Source organism: Arvicanthis niloticus, chromosome 10 (genome assembly GCF_011762505.2).
Source record: "Arvicanthis niloticus isolate mArvNil1 chromosome 10, mArvNil1.pat.X, whole genome shotgun sequence".
In the NCBI taxonomy this organism is placed as follows: domain Eukaryota; kingdom Metazoa; phylum Chordata; class Mammalia; order Rodentia; family Muridae; genus Arvicanthis; species Arvicanthis niloticus.
Window position 1 is genome coordinate 61759665 of NC_047667.1, and position 19757 is coordinate 61779421.

Genomic DNA, 19757 nt, shown 5'->3' on the forward strand with positions numbered 1-19757 from the left:
CTCAAATTCCGGAGTGAGAAAATGGCCTCTGCATTTCATGGACAGAAGAACACTGTTTAAAAGGATATGCTTAGAAGGAAAAGCATACAGTCATTTTCTGAATGATCTTATGGCCTCTATCTATTAAGTCTACCTAATAGAGATTGTGGAAAGCTCTTCAAGGAACGCCAGGCTTTGTATGTTATTAATGGCAGCACGTCCTCGATATGACAAACTGGGAACACTACAAAGCTGAGCATCAGGACAGGGTCCAGCTCTTCTTTCCCACCAGACCACGAATATTAGCTTGCTCCTGGATATAATAAATTACTGTAAATTCAGTGTCTTCAAACAACAAGGATTTATTATCTTATAATTCTAGAGGTCATAGGTCCTAAATTAGTTTCAGTGGACTAAAACCAAGGTGTCAACAGGCCACCTGTGTTTCCTATGGAAACTCCAGGATAAAATCCACTGTCTTCATCTTGACTCCTCCTATAATCTACATGCATTCTTTAAGGGGTGAGGAGAAGTGGTGTTTACTGTGTGTGTATGTGTGTTAATGGGTGGGGGTGGGTCATATTCCTGTGTGTGTGCATGGGTGTTAAGGGCAGAGATGGGCACTGGGTGCTTTCCTCAATGTCCACACCTCATCTTTTGAGAGATATTTTTCACTTAACCTGGAAATTGCCGATTAGACTTGGCTAGCTGGTCAGATAGCTCCAGGAATCCTTGGCTCTGACTCTCTAGCACTAGGCTCACAGGTTTCCATTTTCATAACCATAGCAACAAGGATACTAGGTCCAAGCTCAGGCCCTTATGCTTATACAGCAAGCATTCAACCAATGAAGTCGTTTCCCCAGCCTTTGCGTCTTTTGTTAATAATGATGATAATCTCGATGGTGGTGGTGATGATGATGATGATGATGATGATGATGATGATGATGATGATGAGATCTTTCACTAGAACTTTCTGATTAGTCTAGGCTAGCTATCCAGTGAACCCCAGCAATGTGTTTCCAATATTCCCCACTGGTGCATTATGCTGTTTTGTTTTAATTTTTTGATTATAATTTTTCCTCTGGGAATTGGACATGGGTTCTCTTGCTTGCTTGCAAGGCGAGCTCTTGGCCAAGTGAGCTCCTCATCCCTTTCCTTTTGTGACTCACATCTTCGTCAGGCAGCGGAGCAGCTTTCTGCCTTCTCTGGGTTGGGTTTCTCTCCTCCATGTGATTTTTACTGTTGGTGGTGGTAGTTTTGATCATTTGGTTTTATTTGTTTGTTTGTTTATCATTCGTCTCCCTCACCCCCATGCTTTCCTTACATAAAGACCTCTGTGATCACATTGAATGTTCTTGGATCATCTGTGCTCAGCAGACCATCTCCAGATCTTGAAACATGTTTGCAGAATTGATCTTACCAAGTAAGGAAATAGATTTCATGTTCTACCAGTTAATATTTGGGTACTGTCAGGGGCCATACTTCAATCTACTGTACAAAAAGTCACCCTTCTGTCACCTGGGGCTCAACTCTAACCTGCTTCCTATTTCTAATTGGAACATAGCAATGTTCCTTCTTTGTACATTGTATCCCAACTACTTTCCAAGGACAGCAGTACAAGTGAGGTTTAATAGAGGGCATGGTGTGCACAGAACCTGAAACATTTACTGTCTATCCTTTGTAGGTAAAGACTGCAGAGCCTATAACTAGATAGACTCTTGCATTCTAATGCACTAAGCATCTTAAAATTGTAATTGTACAGGCACTGATAGAATCTGACGAGAAATGAAAATTTACCTAATTAAAACCCCCCTTTCAGAACATCTGATAAATGGCCTCTCACCTGCTTCAAAATATGAAATTTAAAAGATCTGCTGTCTCATGCAGTAGCACAACTTGCCTTCTGCTGTTGTCATTACACATCAGAGGCATGATCTCCAATGAAAAGAAATGTTTCTTTCTCGTGACTTTCTGTCTATTCTTTCAAGTACCTCTGCAGCTATAGGGAAGAGATGTAATCTCTCTTCTATTTGAAAACTCTCATATATCTCAATTACTTGCATGGCGATATGGAGTGTCAGCAAAGCAGAAGACACTGGCTTCAGGTCCAGAACATTCTCAGGAGCTTAGCTTTCTGGGAGGAGATACTGGCTTCAGGTTCAGAACAGGCGCTTTCCTGTAGATAACAGGAATGCTTCCTGATGGGTTCAGATGCCTTCATTGCATGAAGGCAAGGGTGTTGCTAGCATGGCCTATTTTCTGAGTTCCTGATTTCAAGCCTGGAGAAGGTTTTCTGAATCTGGTTCTTGAGTCACTCTTTTCTCCTAGGTGAGATGCTAGCACTCTTGTTTATTCCTTGGCAATCCATATGAATATGGCCTTGCACTCACACTAACTACAATGACATCACCCTATATCCTCCTACTACAAATCAAACTTCAGCTCTAAGAGAATGCAGATGCTCTGGGAGGCTGTGACAAAAGAGAACTAAGAACCTCCAGGCCGATATCTACCACAGGGGTGAAAGTGCTCAGCCTAGGGAAAGCCATGCCGCTACAGAGGATGCTCCAGCCACCACGACATCTGCAGCTGTGAGTCAGCTGAGTATTCTGCTGCCAGGAAATATGACTGAGGTCAGCCTTGCAAGGGAAGTCACCCAGGGGAAAATCATACCAAACAAGTAAAGCTCAATAAAACGCATGCGTCTTTACATCCAGCGTCCACAGTTGGATCTGTTTCTGGTGTTGCATCCTAAGCCTAAGTCTCTCTTGGTGCTTCATTCAGTAAAACTTCAACCACACAGCAGTGTGTGTTGCAGCCTGACTGTGTGGCCATGCAGCAGTGTGTGGTGTATCCTGACTGTGCAGCCACACAGCCGTGTGTGTTGTATCCTGTGTGTGACTATGCAGCAATGTGTGTTGTATCCTGCCTGTGCTGAGCTGATGGTGGAACATGTTTATCCCAGCTCCTGAAATTGGCCTTGGCGTCCCATTTTCTTTTCCTCATTGGTTAGCCAATCCAAAAGCCTCAATGATTTGGAATCTCTTCCTCCTTTGTGCTGTGTTGAAAGATATCTTCACCTTCTCTCTTAGAGAGTTAGAAGCCCAGGAATGGCTCTAGAGTGTTTCAGATTTTCACTCATAATTCGCTAATCTTAGTTACTGAAAACTTTTCAATTCTAAGCCCTTTCCGTTTGTTCATTTCTCAGGACCCTAATCCACCAATTTCTTCTCCTCACTGGTGCAGCTTAGTGGATAAGCATTGTCCATACTGATCCATTTTCTAAGCATTCTGATTGCAAGCCTGGGAGATGGCTCAGTGGGTCAGAGTGCTTGTGGTAGGTATATCCAGCTTAACTTTCTGTTAATATGAGAAACAACCTGACCAACAGCAAATGGGGGTGGGGAAATTTTATTTTACCTCTCAGATTGTGATCTACCATGGCAGGAGTCAAGGCAAGAATCAGGAGGCAGGAACCTGAAACAGAGGCCATGGGGAAACTCTGCTTACTAGCTTGTAAGCAGTGCCTTCGTTTTTATATAACACAGAGTTACCTGACCAGGACTGGCACTTCCCACAGTGAGCTCAGGGCACCTTTCCCAGGGCTGGCACCCCCCACCACAGTGAAGTGAGGCTCCCTGCCCAGGACAGGCACCTCCCACAGTGAGCTGCACTCCCCACCCCCACATCACTCTTTCATTACAGTTGTCCCACGGACCTTTACACAGGCAGTATGATGGGGGCATTCCCTCAATTGATGTTCCTTCTTCCCAAAGGATTTAAGCTTGTGTCCTGTATTCTGACTGTGACCCATCATATGAGATGTGGAATTTTCCACCTGAGGCATCCTATCATGAATAGTTTTAGATTTCATATTTCAGTCTTTACTTTTTCATATTAGAGATGTTCAGCTGGTGCTTTCCCTAGGCCCTGCACACACACACACACACACACACACACACACACACACACACAATCTGCGTGCATCCCTAACTGCCAGCTTCCACTCTCATGATTTCCTTCACAGTCGTCCGTGCACTCCTTGAGGACAGGAGCAGATATAACACTCATTATTACGTTTTCAGTGTGGATTTCCACCCAAGAACATAACCGGGCCTCAGTGAAGGGTACTTAAGTCACTCGTTGTGTTAGTCACTTTCATGAACATGTGAGTTGAGGTCCCCAGCCAGAGAGAGGTGACTTCTCTCCCTGTGTCCCTTCAGTCAGACTTTCCAGCAGTTATCATAATCCCTGAAACATATAGTCTTCGTTATGAGTAATGGTTCTTCAATAACAATAATTAGGATGCTATTTGTATAAGTAAAAGAAACCCCCAGGAAAGCACGATAGAGGAGATTTGTCATTTTAGAGACAGAAGACAATTATCCCCTCAGTGTACCTGGTAAACAGTGAATTGCAGAGGGGGTAACAGCATAGCAGCCGTGTGCTGGCTGACAGGAGCAGAGCCCCCCCCCCCTGTTTTGTTTATCATAATGAACTGGTCAATAAACATCACAAATTGTTTATCTATATAAATCTTGACAGATTACTCTTTATGAAATCCATTTAGCAACTGAGGTTTTCCCATAAGGATGAAAAATGAAGATTTTAAACAGATTGCGGGAGCAGCTCGGGCTGTGCCAGGAGAGTCTGTGCAATAAAGGTTTCTTTATATTAATATTACGAAAACCATTTATCCTGGCAAAATCAATATCACAATTCATCTTAGTTTGTTGCTTCTTTTCGAAGCCTAAGATGTCTTCTCCTTTATTGTGTCTAATTTTGTTTTAATAAATGTGAATTATATTTCATTTGGTTGATACTCCAAGGAGGGGCATTAGGAAAACCGCTCTCAAACTTGTGGCTTATTTGCTAAAGAGTCTTTGAAATGTTTGAAATTGTATCTGAGTGGCTGAGAAATTTATAGGAATCATTTCCTTTAAGCCTTAATTACAGTATTATCCTCTGTGTCCTCTGGGCTGGTTGCAAACTGTAATATTCTAGAAAATCTGCTCTGATGAACTTCACTTAAGGAAAATTCTCGCTAACTGAAACTAAGCAATTATAACAAGTCGGATGTGTTCAATACAACAGTGGCTGGGGGAAGAAACAATAAAGTAGGACTAGATGCATTTAATTACTCAAAACACTGCTTGCTTTCCTAAGAAGTGATTCATTTATTCCATTTGGAATTGGAACTTAATACCCCATGGATATTGACATAGATGACTCTGAGCCGTGTGGATGGCAGTCGGCTGGAAGGAAATAGAGCTTCATCAAGGGATGGAATTACGTTACACACTGCAAGCCATTACTCTAACTGCACTGTATGTAAAGTAAGTGTGACTGTCCCCCGAGTGAACGGCAATAAAAACTGAAACACTCAAGAGACACTTACTCATGAGTGGGATGTCTAGAAGGGGATATTTATGTATAGGAAGAGGTGGGGCGGGGAGCTGCCTCTTACTGCTCAGGCCACTGGTATTATACTGAAGCCTACAAACAATATACTCTAAGTGTGATCACACAATGAATTAAGATCAAACCAGGCCTCTCATTGCTTCTATGATTCTGTTTTCACTTCAATGCATAATTTTTTTCTCATTTCTAATATTTTGTCTTAAAAAAAAATACATCTATTGAGGATGAAATTCTAGTGTACATGTCCAGATAAAGACCACCACTGTTGTTTGCAGGGATAAAGTCCTTTTATCGGAACCACAAAAAAAGTGCAACTATGGTATTGTCGCTTTCAGGAGAAAACGTACTTTATTCCCAACGGCAGATTCGTCCATCAAACAAATTTTCAGCTTATTTTGCAGCTTTAGCTTTTATCGGTCTTTTTAAGGGTGTTGAATGATTACCCAAGAGATCACACCATAACATTTGCAGTAGGGTGAAGTCACCATGTCCACCAGTTTCTCTATCGAATAAACGGGGAAATATATTTAGTTTTCGGTGTACCACATGGGAAGTCCCTGCTTCCACAGTCTTCAAGGGCTGCTTTTTCGTCTCTAACCTTTATAATGCCCAGACTGCTTAGCCTAATGAAATGCCACAGGGGGACCATGCATGCTAATAATTCACCCTGAAGAGAAAGCCTTCCTTCTCTATCACTGCTGAAAGCAGTACTGCAAATATCACAGATGATTCTAGGTCTAAGAGCTTGTACACTGCACTGAATATACTTCATTGTTCTATAACATTAGTCCCCTGGCAGAGATCAAGGTAACTGTCTTTTCTCCAGTCATACCTGGGTAAATGATGGTTAATACTAATTGTCCTGTTGGCAGAATCTGGTATATCGTGGGAGACGGGCCTATGCAGATTGTGCTGATGTGTTCACTGAGACCGGAAGACCTCCATGTTATGGGTGGCACTATTTCCTAGCTGGGATCCTGAGTGTATAATTTTTTTGTTTGTTTTTGTTTGTTTTTTGAGACAGGGTTTCTCTGTGTAGTTCTGGATGTCCTGGAACTCACTCTGTAGACCAGGCTGGCCTCGAACTCAGAAATATGCCTGCCTCTGCCTCCCAAGTGCTGGGATTAAAGGCATGCACCACCACTGCCGGCCTGAGTGTATAATAAAGAGAGCTGGGTAGCAGGCATCTACTTTCTGGATGTAGTGTGGTATGACCTCCTGCTTTAGGCTCCTGCACCTTGACTTCCTAGTCACAATGCATGATTTTCTTCAACTGGGGGCCAGATTTGACCGTTTCTCTTTTAAGGTGGTTTTGTTGTCCCATCTCCCAAGAGATTCCAGATTCTAACAACAGAACAACTAGCATTAACAATCATTTACCCATATGAGACTGGAGAAAAGTCAGTTACTCTGATCTCTGTGAAGGGGCTGATGTTATAGGATGATGGGGCATTTTATCACAGAAACAAGCAAAAAATAAATGAAACCGATACAGTGCCCAGAATATAAATGCAACCCATACAAAGCACCAACAGTAATTATAATCTATCTAAATATGTCAGCAAAATTTAGCCTTTGTAGAACTAAATATAGAATTTGAAGAGTTTTGGGGAGAGCAGTGGCTCATTCTTAGTTTCTATGTTGTAACTGGATATTTAAATTAAAAGTACTTCTATGAGTACCTAATTTAAACATTTAGCTGACAGCAGAACTTCTATTGTAAGAAAACATAATTTTCATTGTACTACATAGTTTGTATTAAAGGTAATCATGACAAAGCTCCATGACACATAAAAGCTATTGAGGGGGTTGTTGCGACAAAGCTTCCTGTAGTTCAGGCTACTTACTGAGCTCACTGTGTAACTGGGAACTCCTCCTGATCTTCCTCCCTCCGATTCACACATTCTGAGATTGCAGGAGTCCACCACCATTCTGGCTAGAGTGTAATTCGTGTGTGTGTGTGTGTGTGTGTGTGTGTGTGTGTGTGTGTGTACACGTGTGTGTGTGTATATGTGTCTGGGTGTCTGGGTGTGTCTGTGTCTGTCTATGTGTACCATGTGTGTGTGTCTGCCTGTGTGTATCATGTGTGTATATTTGTGTGTGTGTCTGTGTATTTGTCTGCGTGTCTCTGTGTGTGTCTGTGTGTGTCATATGTGTGTATCTGTGTGTGTCTGTGTATGTGTCTGTCTGTGTGTGTCATATGTGTGTATCTGTGTGTGTCTGTCTATCTGTCTGTCTGTCTGTATTTGTCTGTCTGTCTATATATAGAGGCCAAAAGCCATTTTTGTACAACTCCCCTAGTCACTCTCCACCTTACTTTCTGAGATCAGGTCTCACATTGAATCTTGAGTTCACCAGTTCTTCTAGACTGCCTGGGTGACAAGCCCAAGGACCTTTCTGTCTCCATTGCTGAATGCTGACCTCACAGGTACTTGCCACCTAGTCTGCTTTTCACATGGGCACTGGGGATCAAGGTTCAGATTCCCATGCTTGGTCCTCATCAAGTTCTTTACCAACTGATTCATCTCCCTAGGCCTCATCTTAGGCCATTATTCCACGAACATCAACAACAAAACCTTTGCATGAATTTAAGTGTGAGCAACATTTTGATAAAGATCTTTTTCTGTTTCGTTTTCCTGTGTCCTTGTGCAGTCCAAGTATCCTTTCCAATACATTGGCAAAAACAAGCTGTATCCAACCACAATGTTATTGATAGGTATGACATAGCCTATGAATTATTAATTAAAGCACTCTTCTGACTCGCCATGTGTGTCTTCAGATGCCGGCCTTGTCATTGTCATCTAGCAGGAGCCTCGAATGAAACGTGTGATGCGGTCACAGGCCAGTGTTTCTGCAAAGAATTTGTCACTGGCTCAAAATGTGATGTTTGCGTTCCTGGTGCAAGTCACTTGGATATCAACAATCTACTAGGCTGCAGCAAAAGTAAGTCCATTCTGGCCCATTGCTGGCACTTGAGTCACTGGGACCTGGGAGGAGGAGCTCAATGCTTTCTGCCATTAGATGTCATTAAGAAGACGTAGGCCCAGTATGAAGAGTTAGACTAAGGCAAGTTTGTTAGCTACACTAAAGGAAATCTGTGAGTTTTTCCTTGATTAAAGAATTAAAATTTCTTGAATGACTAGGCTGTTAGTAAAATATTGACAATAGTTTGTTGGAATAAAGTCACCAGCAAAGGAAAAAAACAAAAAACCGAAAACAATTCCAGTTTTCTCCAGACAAGGTGATTTTTTTTTTCCAAGAACATCAACGTTTACTGTTAAAATCATGATATTTCTATTTAAACAAAAATGATTAGTCACTCTAGCTCACAAACGTATTTTTCCATGTAATTTACTATAACAAATAGAAGATTTGTTATTTATTATAAGTTTCATGTTCTTCTATGATCAGTTTTATGAACATTTTCTAATATTTTAATAATATTATAATTTAATGGATACTATGTTTTTAGCATACTGAGTTCTTATTGATATCATGTTCTTGCTACTTTCTTATTAGTCATGAGTCTGCATCCCACTTTATAATTTTATTTTATTTTTTTACAAATATGGCATTTTAGCATGCTTTGACTTTGCAGCGCTCTACAGTGTCTCATGTTGACCTCTGAAGGTCACCTGCAGTTCTTCACTTTATAACTATGTTATATAGTCACAACTATATGGAAGGTATTTCTGTGTTTACTCTAAGACCATATATTCCCAGAATTCCTAAAAAGTGGCTCTTGGGAACATATGATAGCAACCCTCTGCAGCATGTTGTGCTCGTGGGACTGTTGGTACGTCCTGAGTCAAAATGCTAGGACATTCCCTGTGTGATGATGTCACCGTCAGTCTGTTTGTTTGGAACAATGGCCTACCTAGAACCCCACTTTCAACATTTAAAGGAGCTGGGGAAAGGGAGAAAGGAAGAAAGGGAGAAAGAAAGGGGAAAACAGGAAGGGGGAGAGTGTTGGGACTAGTGGCCTCCACAACTTGCTTTTCTATACTATACAGCCAGTGAGAACGGCCAACATCACAAGAACGTCACAAGATTGACATTAGTGTAGTAGCTATTATTAAAACTGGGAGGTGCTTCTGGCTGTTGTTTGCCTACGCATAACAGGTGTCTAAAGGTTTTCCTGGAAATTCTAAGTGTCTCGTGGTGTCCTTCACACAGGCTGTCACTATAGGATTATCACCTTGATGATATTTCTTATTATTTCCTGGAAACATACTGATGACAGCTTACCAACAACATCTGTGACTAGTTGGGAGAGGAACAGGACATCCTCTTTGAGTCCTGGGATCTAAATTCCAGTTGTAGCAGATTGTATATAATGAAAGTAGTAGGGCCTTCTGTGGACAGGAAGTCCCCATGGATCCTGGGGATCTAACTTCCAGTTGCAGTTGATTACATATAATGCCCTCTCTGGCTTCTTGTTTCTCTCCCATCCAAGTCTCTTTTTTCCTGTTGCTTAATGTATCCTTTCAAGAGCTAATCACCTCCATAGATCAGAGAGGCAGAAGAAAATTGGTGATTAAATGGTTGTTTATATATTGCTTCCTAGTGAATTATAGCTTGTTCTAAACTTTTATTTGTGAACTTAAACAAATATATATATATATACATATATATGTATATATATACATATATATGTATGTATATATACATATATATGTATATATATATGTATACATATATATGTGTATATATATATATATATATATATATATATATATATATATATACACAATTGCATATATTGATATTTTTGAACCACTCACAGCTCACTTGTATTTAGGAATCTTAACCCGAAAATAAAATCAAGTAAACATTTTTTTTATAACTGTATAAAAACAGAGGTTTAGGAATGCTGCAACCAGAAGGGATATGAGACCAATATACTGTAAAGTGCATGATATCTCAAGGAGAGACCAAACACGTGGGCTCTGCACACTGCTTGCAGTGGTGCCAGGATCTCTGACACTTTTCATGATCCTAAGAGATAGATTTATTATGTCCTTAATGTAAATGAAGAGAGGCTCTGCATCCAGTTCATATTTGAATACACTCATGGGCCTAGCAAAATTACTAGGCTTGGACTCAAACATCAGACTCCCCAACAGAAGGACCCTTTATACTGGTATGTTTCATTCTTTAAAAAGGAGTCTCTGCAACTTTGGCCTGTGTGGTTTTCTATAATTGTCCGTGCCTACTGTAAACAAAAGCTTTGTTGATGAGAGGCAAGAGGTACACTTATCTCTAGGTATAAGGAGGTAATTCAGAATGCAGTTAGGAATTATGTTGGTTTAGTAAAATGGAGGGTAGTCATTTCTTCTCTAAGAATCATGACCTCATATCTGCAAATCCCAGCTCGGGTCATCAGACATGCCCTTTTACAAGCCTCTCCATGCCCAGTTCAGTCTCTTCAGGATGACTGCTTAGTTTCAAAGGGCCTGCTTACAAGGCTACACCTTGGTTGGCATCCGGGAACTTAGAATTTATGAGTATTCACTTTTCCCAGAACAGAACAGAGTAGTTCTGGACACAGGAACTTTCATGGAAACTGGAGTTTGTGTGTAGATTCTCTGTTCCTTCTAGGAGTTTTGATACGTGCCAGATGCATGTGCTATGTGAAAATCCCCTAATGACACCCGGGCACTAAGCTTCAGGTGTCTTCCAAGTCTGGAAACACATTTTATGTTCTCATTGTTACCTCTTTTGTCAGAACTCAGGCCTTTGTCTGTCTAGGAAGAGCCCTGCCACTTGGCTACTTCCACACACATCCACAATGCATTGCTAAGAGGTTTAAGTTAAGTATGGCCTTCCTCACACTATTAGGGGAGAGCTCTCTGCAGCTTTCACCTGGTCCCATTAGATTTCACTGAGGTAATTTTCCCCCCCGAGCAACAGTAATCTATGACTTCTGTAGCAATAAATCCTAGTCAGGAATGGTGGGCCTGTGACTCTCATAGGAAAGAGTAAACCCTAGGGTTCAGAGTAGACTAGAGAGCATCTCTCATACATAACAAGAGTTTACACTTACCATACCCTGCCACTAAACTTTTTTAGGAGAATAGTCCTCTGGCCATTCGCTTCCTGTGCTACACGTATTTTGAATGCAATTAGTCTTTTATCTTGAGACCCTGAAAGATTCATCAGATGGCATCAGACATTTTTATTTATTTATTTATTTATTTATTTATTTATTTATTTATTTATTTATTGGTTTTTTGAGACAGGGTTTCTCTGTGTAGCCCTGGCTGTCCTGGAACTCACTCTGTAAACCAGGCTGGCCTCGAACTCAGAAATCTGCCTGCCTCTGCCTCCCAAGTGCTGAGAATAAAGGCGTGTGCCACCACTGCCCGGCTTCAGACATTTTATATAACATCGCTGTAGCTACTTCATTAGTCTCAGGTCTTTGCACGCTTTCTGAAAGTACCTCTTGACAAAAGGATTGGTGGGTTCAAAGTCAGATCCCTCAACGGTGTGTACCTGTGATATCTCGTTCAGTGAGAAGTGTATCAAGTCTCCTTGCTCAAAGTCAATGGAGTTTGGACTTTGGTAGCTGTTTTCTCAGATTTCTGTTTTCTTCCATGTCTTCTCTGTATTCTGTGAAAATAACAAAAATTACACTCAAAAATGAGGAGAATAGGAAAATCACCAGTGGGAAAATATAGGGTTTCTTGAGTTCATTTCTGTATTCTGCTGTGCTTGGATGAGTTCAGGGAAAGCAATCTAAAGACAAAAGCACCCTTCGCAAGTGTCAGTATAGTCACATAAAGATTCACATTTTAATTGACAATATTTAGGTTCTGGCACCCATGTCTATCTATGTCAGCACACATTAGTCCTTGCAATTAGGTCCTTCAGAGTAAAATAAGAACTTGTGTTTGCTAGAATGGAAAATTCTATCTTCAGCATCAAAGAATTGCTTTAATTACAATTCAAATATTTAATTTAATGTAAAATTTCAAGGGAATCTGTCAATTTTTAAATTCAATTGAAAAATAAACGTTATGAATCCTTGAGTTATAGTTTTTAAACTAAGGTGTAGAAATGTTTAAATATCTGGCGGTTCCCCACCAGCCTTACTTCTCTGTCAGCTGCTCTGAGCCACAAGTGTGTTTTATGCTTGTAGGATAAAAAGCTTTGTCTTAGAGAATTGGTGATGCATATCCTTTGTTTATTAATGTCTTGGTAAACCACATGTCTTCTTGAAAAAGTGACCCTGAATCAGAACGGCCACTTTGCCGAGTATCTTACTTCAGTTTCCTAGTGCGTTTATCGATTGCTTTTGTTAATAAATGCTCTCTCTGTTATAATTTAGCTCCAGCCCAGCAACCTCCACCCAGAGGATGGGTTCAAAGTTCTTCTGCCATCAATCTCTCCTGGAGTCCACCTGATTTCCCCAATGCCCACTGGCTTACATACACTCTGTTCAGGGATGGTTCTGAGATCTACACAACTGAAGATCAACATCCATACTGTGAGTTCTAGGACTTGGTGATGGAAGTATGTGATATTCTAAGAACAAATACATGTTAAATTCCCTGGCATCGAGGATAAGCAAAGAGCAAAGAACATGTCATGCAGAGAGAATTACAAATCTCACCAGGAAGCAAAGCACTATGAAAATAAGATGTTTTGTGTTTGGTAAGATGATTACCGAGTTCCCTGAGATGAAAGCAGTGACTCAGCCCAGCATGACTGGTACATGAAGCCTGGACCACTCGTGAACTTCAGAGTGTTTGTATTGGTTCACAGGCACAGCCTCTTGAACACAGCAAATTGTTAAAATATATAAATATCTTTCTTTCATATCGGTAATCATTGCAGTCATCATACATACCATGGAAATTTTATCTCAAATTAAAAGCTTTAAATGAAGATAAAATCCCATGTCCATTCCTATTGGTTTGTGATGTTAAAATGTTAGAAATAATACAACATTCAACAGTCTTGCAGTGTGGTATCTATAGAGCATAATCAATCCCGGTACACTGTTAAATATGTTACAGGCTATGATGAAAAAGTGTGTCTCTGCAAATCAATAACAAAAACTATGACATTCTGGTTGAAGGAATTAAAAGGTATAAAAGCATATGAATTGTTATGTTTCAGTTTACAAAACCTGTCAAAGATTGGACCACAGTCTTTTGAGAGTTAGCTCTCTCCTTCCATGACAGTTTTCAGGTACTTCCCTCAGGTCTCTAGCCTTGCCCAGCAAGAACTTTTACCTGCAGAGCCATCTCTTATGGCCTCCAACTTATAAGTAACATGAATAACCCGCTTTAAAATGCATGTAGGTCTAAATTAAGGGACTAAACTTCCACAGCCTTCTTTAACATGGATGGAAGAAAGTTTACCATACTAGCCGACCTCAAAGCTCCCAACTATATGTCAGACACCTTTTATCTATCACATCAGCAGATCTCATTTCAAACCTATTGTGTATCACTTGCATCTTTATGTCCTCCAACTTTCTCTTTACTCTGCATACCCCTTCCCTGCTTCTAGTCTTCCGTGAAGTTAATGGAAATTCTAAACTCCATGATACAGATTGGGATGGGAAGCAAACATCTGCCTGCATCTGCCACATTGGCAAAGCATCCAAAAAACCTGCTACTAAAATGTCTATTTTCTTCCAAAAGTCAGCGGGGTCCAGGTGTTCTGAAACTTAAACTTTTGTGACAGAGGAAGAGGGGAGTTATAAAAATATTGAAAATGGTTTCTGAGTTGACAGGACCACTGGTTGAATTATCTCCGAAGATGCAACTGCACTGGCTCCATTTCCCAAGCAGCTTTGAATTAAATTCGAGCCCATCAGTGGTTCATTCAGTCCGTGTTTCTCACAGTAGCATACTGTAATATGTTTGATAAAACGGTATATAGGAACATAGCATCATGGCTTTTTACACGATTGTACTAACAGAATCCAAACAATAGTTTCTTGGGTAGTAAATATCCACTCATTCGCTAATCAGACATTTCTATAATCCTATTAAATGAAGTATTAATTTTCCGAAACCTTAGTTTGCACTAAAAATGCCACATCTGGCATTTGTCGACAACCGCCCATAATTAATGATGTGAAAGTTATCTGCATGATGGCATTTGAACAGTGGAAACAACCCGTGAGTGCGGTCAGAACTTCCCAGCTTTCTAATAGTAGCCCTGTGTTTATTGCTCCAGCTTCAGTGCCTGGGTAGCATGAATAACTTGAAAAGGAAACACTATTTCTCTTCAGTTGAATGAGCACAAATCTGTGGTCTAAATAAAGGCAGTTGGAATCGTAGGTGGAGAATCACTGAACTTTTCAAAGAAAATTAATAGTGTTGTCTTCTAAGCAAGTTTGATCATTTAGTGCAGGCCATGATAGAATTCCTCATTAGTATAGAAACTTCCCCTGGCTAGCCCAGAGTCCTGTGGGACACTCTTGGGCAGCATTTTTTGCCATCCTCATATACCTTTATATTATCATCTTTAAAGCTCTTGAATGTCTTTTCTTTGGCAATAACACACTGTATTAGTTGACATTAAAACCAACCACCAGCTACACTCATTACGTGGGATAATTTGAAAGTTTCTGAATACTGGTAGTAAGTGAGTTATAGTATATTCAGTGGCTCCCTAAATAAAATGTGGCTGATGGACACCCACATGGTGCCAGTAGAAGAGTATGTGCTTGAGTTAGCTCTCTGGCTTTGTATTTTATTTTTCACTGATTTATTTGTTTCTACTTTTGAGAGTCAGAGACAGAGACAAAGAGAGTTAGCTTATGCTATGTGCATATGTGTATGTACATATTTTATGTAAATAGGTTGGTGATGGGTATACATGTGTATACAGAGGCTCAATATGTAAGCATTTGGTCTCTCAGCCAAACCTACAGCTTACCAGTATGTCAACCACTTGCCAACTTACTCTGTGGAACCCCTGGGTCAGCCTTAGGAAGCCAGCATTACAAGCAAGTCATACCCTGGCATTTATATGGGTTCTGGGGATCTGATTTCCAGTCCTCATGCTTGATCAGCAAGAACTTAACCACTGAGCCATCTCTCTAGCCCTCAAGGTAACACTCTGGACTTCTACCTACTTAATACTTTGCTCAGATTCCCTATGTGGCTTGTTAAAGACCTTATCTATATCATTAGTGCAAAGAACACAGTTTTCAGAGGAAAATAACATCCCTTATTTAGTGTTTTATATTTTAGAAGTGCTCAGTGAGTTTTGTATATACATTATATATTGTCTTGTCATCCAAACAAGTCTGATATATATGTTATACTTTATATATTGATTTTGAACACAAAGGAATACCAGACACAATAGAGAGATAGAATCTAAAACTGAAATTTATCATCCTTGCTGGTGAAATGAACTCAACTCCAGAAAATGAGTAAGGAGTTGAGAATATAGTTCAGTGGCAGAATGTCTGCCTAGTACACTCGAGGTCCTAGATTTGAACTACAGTAGAACAAACATACAACTAGCTATGGGATTGAGAGGTAGTTCAAAGCTTAAGAGAATATAATTCATTTGCATAGGATCTAAGTTTATTTCCCAGGACCCATGTTGGTGGATCACAACCATCTGTAACTCCTGCTCCAGGCTATCTGACTCCTTTGGACCTCCACAGGCGACTACCTTCATGTGCATATAGTAAGACACGTAAACAGACATATAGAAATTTACACATAATTAAAGATAAATCTTATGAAGAGGAGTTAACAGTTATCCTATCACTGATGATCATTACTGCATTATATAGAGTGAACATGATAAGGAATCGACGGTTGGACTGTCTCCACCACCGGCTCCTAATAATGACACTGAGACATTTCATTATTTATGAAAGCTTGGGCATTAGCTTAGGCTTGTTCTCTACTAGTTCCTGTAACTTAATTTACCCAATGTATACTTCTTCACATTTGCCAAATGTCCATTCCCTCTCCTCAGTCCTCTGTATCTGACTCCCTCATTGCCTCATTCTTTTCTAGAGTTCCTATTTCTTTCCAGAAGTTCTACCTTCTCTTTTCTGCCACGATAGAGGAGGGTAGCTTTTTATAATTAAAGCCAATCAGAGAATATTTTAGGCAGGTGAGGAAGGAGAGAGATACACCTTCACATGGTGTACAAAAATATCCCAACAGGAATTACCCTAGGTACCCAGTGAAAGATAAATGGATAAGGAAATTTAATGTTTTCTGCATGGCAGAAAGAACACCAGGGAAAATACAATTCTTCTTTACAATTTGTAGGAAGATCGAATATGAGGGACATTATCATATTAAGTGGAATAAGCCTGAGTAGAAATACAAATATCACATGTGTTTTCCTCATCTGTTGGATGCAGGTATTTTTGTAAAAGATACGGAGAGATAGGAGTGTAGTATATTTGAGAAGAAAAATAATGGCGCCAGAGTGATAAATTATGGACATAATAGAGGAACGTGATGAAGGTAGTATGGATGAAAGTATCACAAAAAAACCACATTATTTTGCACCATTAACATATGCTAATAAAAATGTTGGACAGGAGGACACACCCCCCTCTTCAGGGACTCAGGGCAGAAAGCTGAGAAGTCAGTAGGCAGGTGTGGCCTCTTTGGCAAAGTCCTTGTTCCGAAATTGCTATTTTTATAAACTGTTTCTCCTGCAGGATGATGGGATGGGGTCCCTAAATCAAACTTTCCTCAGGAAATGCAAAGTGATTGTAACTGTTCCATGTAACTGTTCCAATACAATCACAGATTCCCACTCTGTGGTGGGTTTTTTTTTTTTAATCTTATTCCAATTTCTTATCAAGCAACAGTGCTCTCACACATTCTCATTATCTGAGATAGGATCAATTTGTTTCTTTGAAAATAGAATGATCTGGCAAAGACTTGGCATGGGTTTGATTGTCTGTGACCCCGGAGTGAGTCTCCTCCTTGGGTGCTGTCAGAAGCAGGTCCTTTAGGAGTTTTGCCATTATGGAGCCTTGGTAAACTTCCATTCCAGGGGCTATGACAGCACTCTTACTAGTGAAGTCTCAGTCCTAGTGGACTCTTCTGAATTGAGATGGTGATGTTTCTCAGTCTGTCCCACTTTTTACTCCCGTGGAGGTTGCGGGGCTCCTCAAGCAACATAGAAAGCACTTACGTAATGGTTGTTTTAATGAAGAAATTTTAGTGATGTGTGCTCAGTATGATGAAATGACCTCTGCCTAGTTCCTCACTTATATTCTTAAGCCCCACCCCCTCTTTGTCCCATCCCTCATCCCTCAGTTGCCATATTAGTTAGCATTTAGGGGAGAATAACTTCCCTCTGACCTTTAGCAGAAGTTCCTCCTGAGGATACTGGCTTGTTAAAGTACAGTGGACCAGTTTGATTCTTGGCATCACCAAGACACTGACTTCAAGTGAAGTTGCTTATTCTACAGAAATCAGGTTCTTGTGAACACTCTACCACATTGTGAGGGTTCCCCTCCTGGATCTCACATCCCACATCTAGCCCTTTCAGAGATTTAAAGGTTACCTTGCCACAACCAAAAGAGGTCCCGTGGATCATTGATGGGATCTCAGCACAGAAAACCAAAAACCTCTGTGGATTAAAATTAGACTCTAGGTATCTATCATATGTCAGACACCTAGATATGCAGAAACCTTCAGTACTACTGTATCAGGAGCCTCTGCCAACGCACACACAATCCCACAGGGAAGCAGTCAGCAGCCCCTCTGACATTTCTTGGTTTCATAGGCCTGCAATGTGCTTGCTGTTCCGCAGAGAATGGTGGGTGCAGGCACATAGTTAATCATGGTCACTATCTATCTCTTTCTTGTTTTATAACCTCTGCTTTTGGCCTTCTTCCCTGATACCCCTGTCCTTCATACATAGGGATCTTGCACATCTCAAACTTCTCTTTTACAATCTCTCTATTGTTGACAAATCTCTCCAGGATTTAGCAAAAACACATGTATAGTTGTATGTCATTTTATTAGATCATGAAAGGATACACTCAGGTATTAATCAGGAGAAAGACCAGGTGGTAGGTGGTAGTTTGCAGAAGGCTGGACCTATGTAACAGCGTTTGGCAAGCAAGCCACTTACACTGAAAGCAAATATGTGTCTCAGAGATTGCAAGGACTTCCTCTGGGTTCTTCTATCGAGGGAGCCCATGAAGAGCAAACCAAGGACAGAAACAGACTTCTAAGTGTATTTTGTCTTACTTGACCCAATACTCACAACATGCCAGACAATAAAAGCAACCACCATTTGCCTGATTTCCCTTGGAAAAGCATCAAACACACTCTTATTTGCAGGACTTGATCAGTAAACTACCTAGTCAAAGAGCACCAGAATCAGGCAATGGCAATCCTTGACAATTGTTAATTCTGACTTTCTGCTTTCCCTTTTTATTCCAGATACTCAGTACTACTTAGACACTAGTCTGTCACCACACACAGCATATTCATATTATATAGAGACCTCCAATGTGCACAGTTCAATAAGAAGCATACCTGTCACTTTTAAGACAAAGCCAGAAGTCTCAAAAGGATACTTGAACTTGACGCACGTCACTCCTGTTGCCTCAGACTCCGTTACACTTGTCTGGACTGGACTCTCCAACCACTCTGGTCCTGTAATGAAGTATGTTTTATCATGCACACCTGTGGACAGCACTGAAGTTTGTGTCTCCTATGAAGGTCCAGAAACCTCAGCTACCATCTGGAATTTGGTTCCATTCACCCAGTACTGTTTTTCTGTACAAGGCTGTACTAATGAGGGATGTTTATACAGCTTGCCTATTATAGTAACAACAGCCCAAGCATCTCCCCAAAGGCAGGGGCCACCTACAGTATGGAAAATCAGTCCCACAGAACTCAGAGTAGAATGGTCTCCACCAGTGGATTCAAATGGTAAGATCAAGGTTTAAACTTCACTTTCTTTTAGAAAACCAAAACAGTAGAAAGGAAGAATTATGTACTAAGACTGGCAACTCCATTTGGTTTATGAATATACAGTATTTGCTTGGGAAATGCTTTCTGAAGATATAAAATGCTATTTCTTCTGGATATGGAAGAGGGTATTTCATCTAATTTAAGAACAAATTCTATTAAATTAAATTGCTCTTTAAAAGGCTAATATTATCTTTGCTCTTAATGACATCTGCCACAACACAGATGATGTTGATAATTGGACAGTCACTGCTGAAATGCATTATATTTGACTGAGTCACATTAGGGCACCCGCAAGCAGAAAATTTTCTCTTTTAAGAAAGAAAAAAATATAAAATAATACAAAAATTTGTATATAGGCTAGTTGATTCCATTAAGTTAATTTTTGTGTTCTTAAAATTGAACCTCAGGGTT

The 19757-nt window shown here is 40.3% G+C and overlaps 1 protein-coding gene across 1 annotated transcript in view; it reads left to right on the top strand.

Annotated features, from left to right (window-relative positions):
* Window positions 1-19757, top strand: part of Ush2a (usherin) — a 681657-nt gene that overhangs the window by 164048 nt on the left and 497852 nt on the right. Inside the window, exons 15-17 of the mRNA XM_034512972.2 lie at window positions 8180-8343; window positions 12731-12889; window positions 18810-19304. Coding sequence (XP_034368863.1) covers window positions 8180-8343; window positions 12731-12889; window positions 18810-19304 — 818 coding nt within the window. The remainder of the gene's footprint in view (window positions 1-8179; window positions 8344-12730; window positions 12890-18809; window positions 19305-19757) is intronic.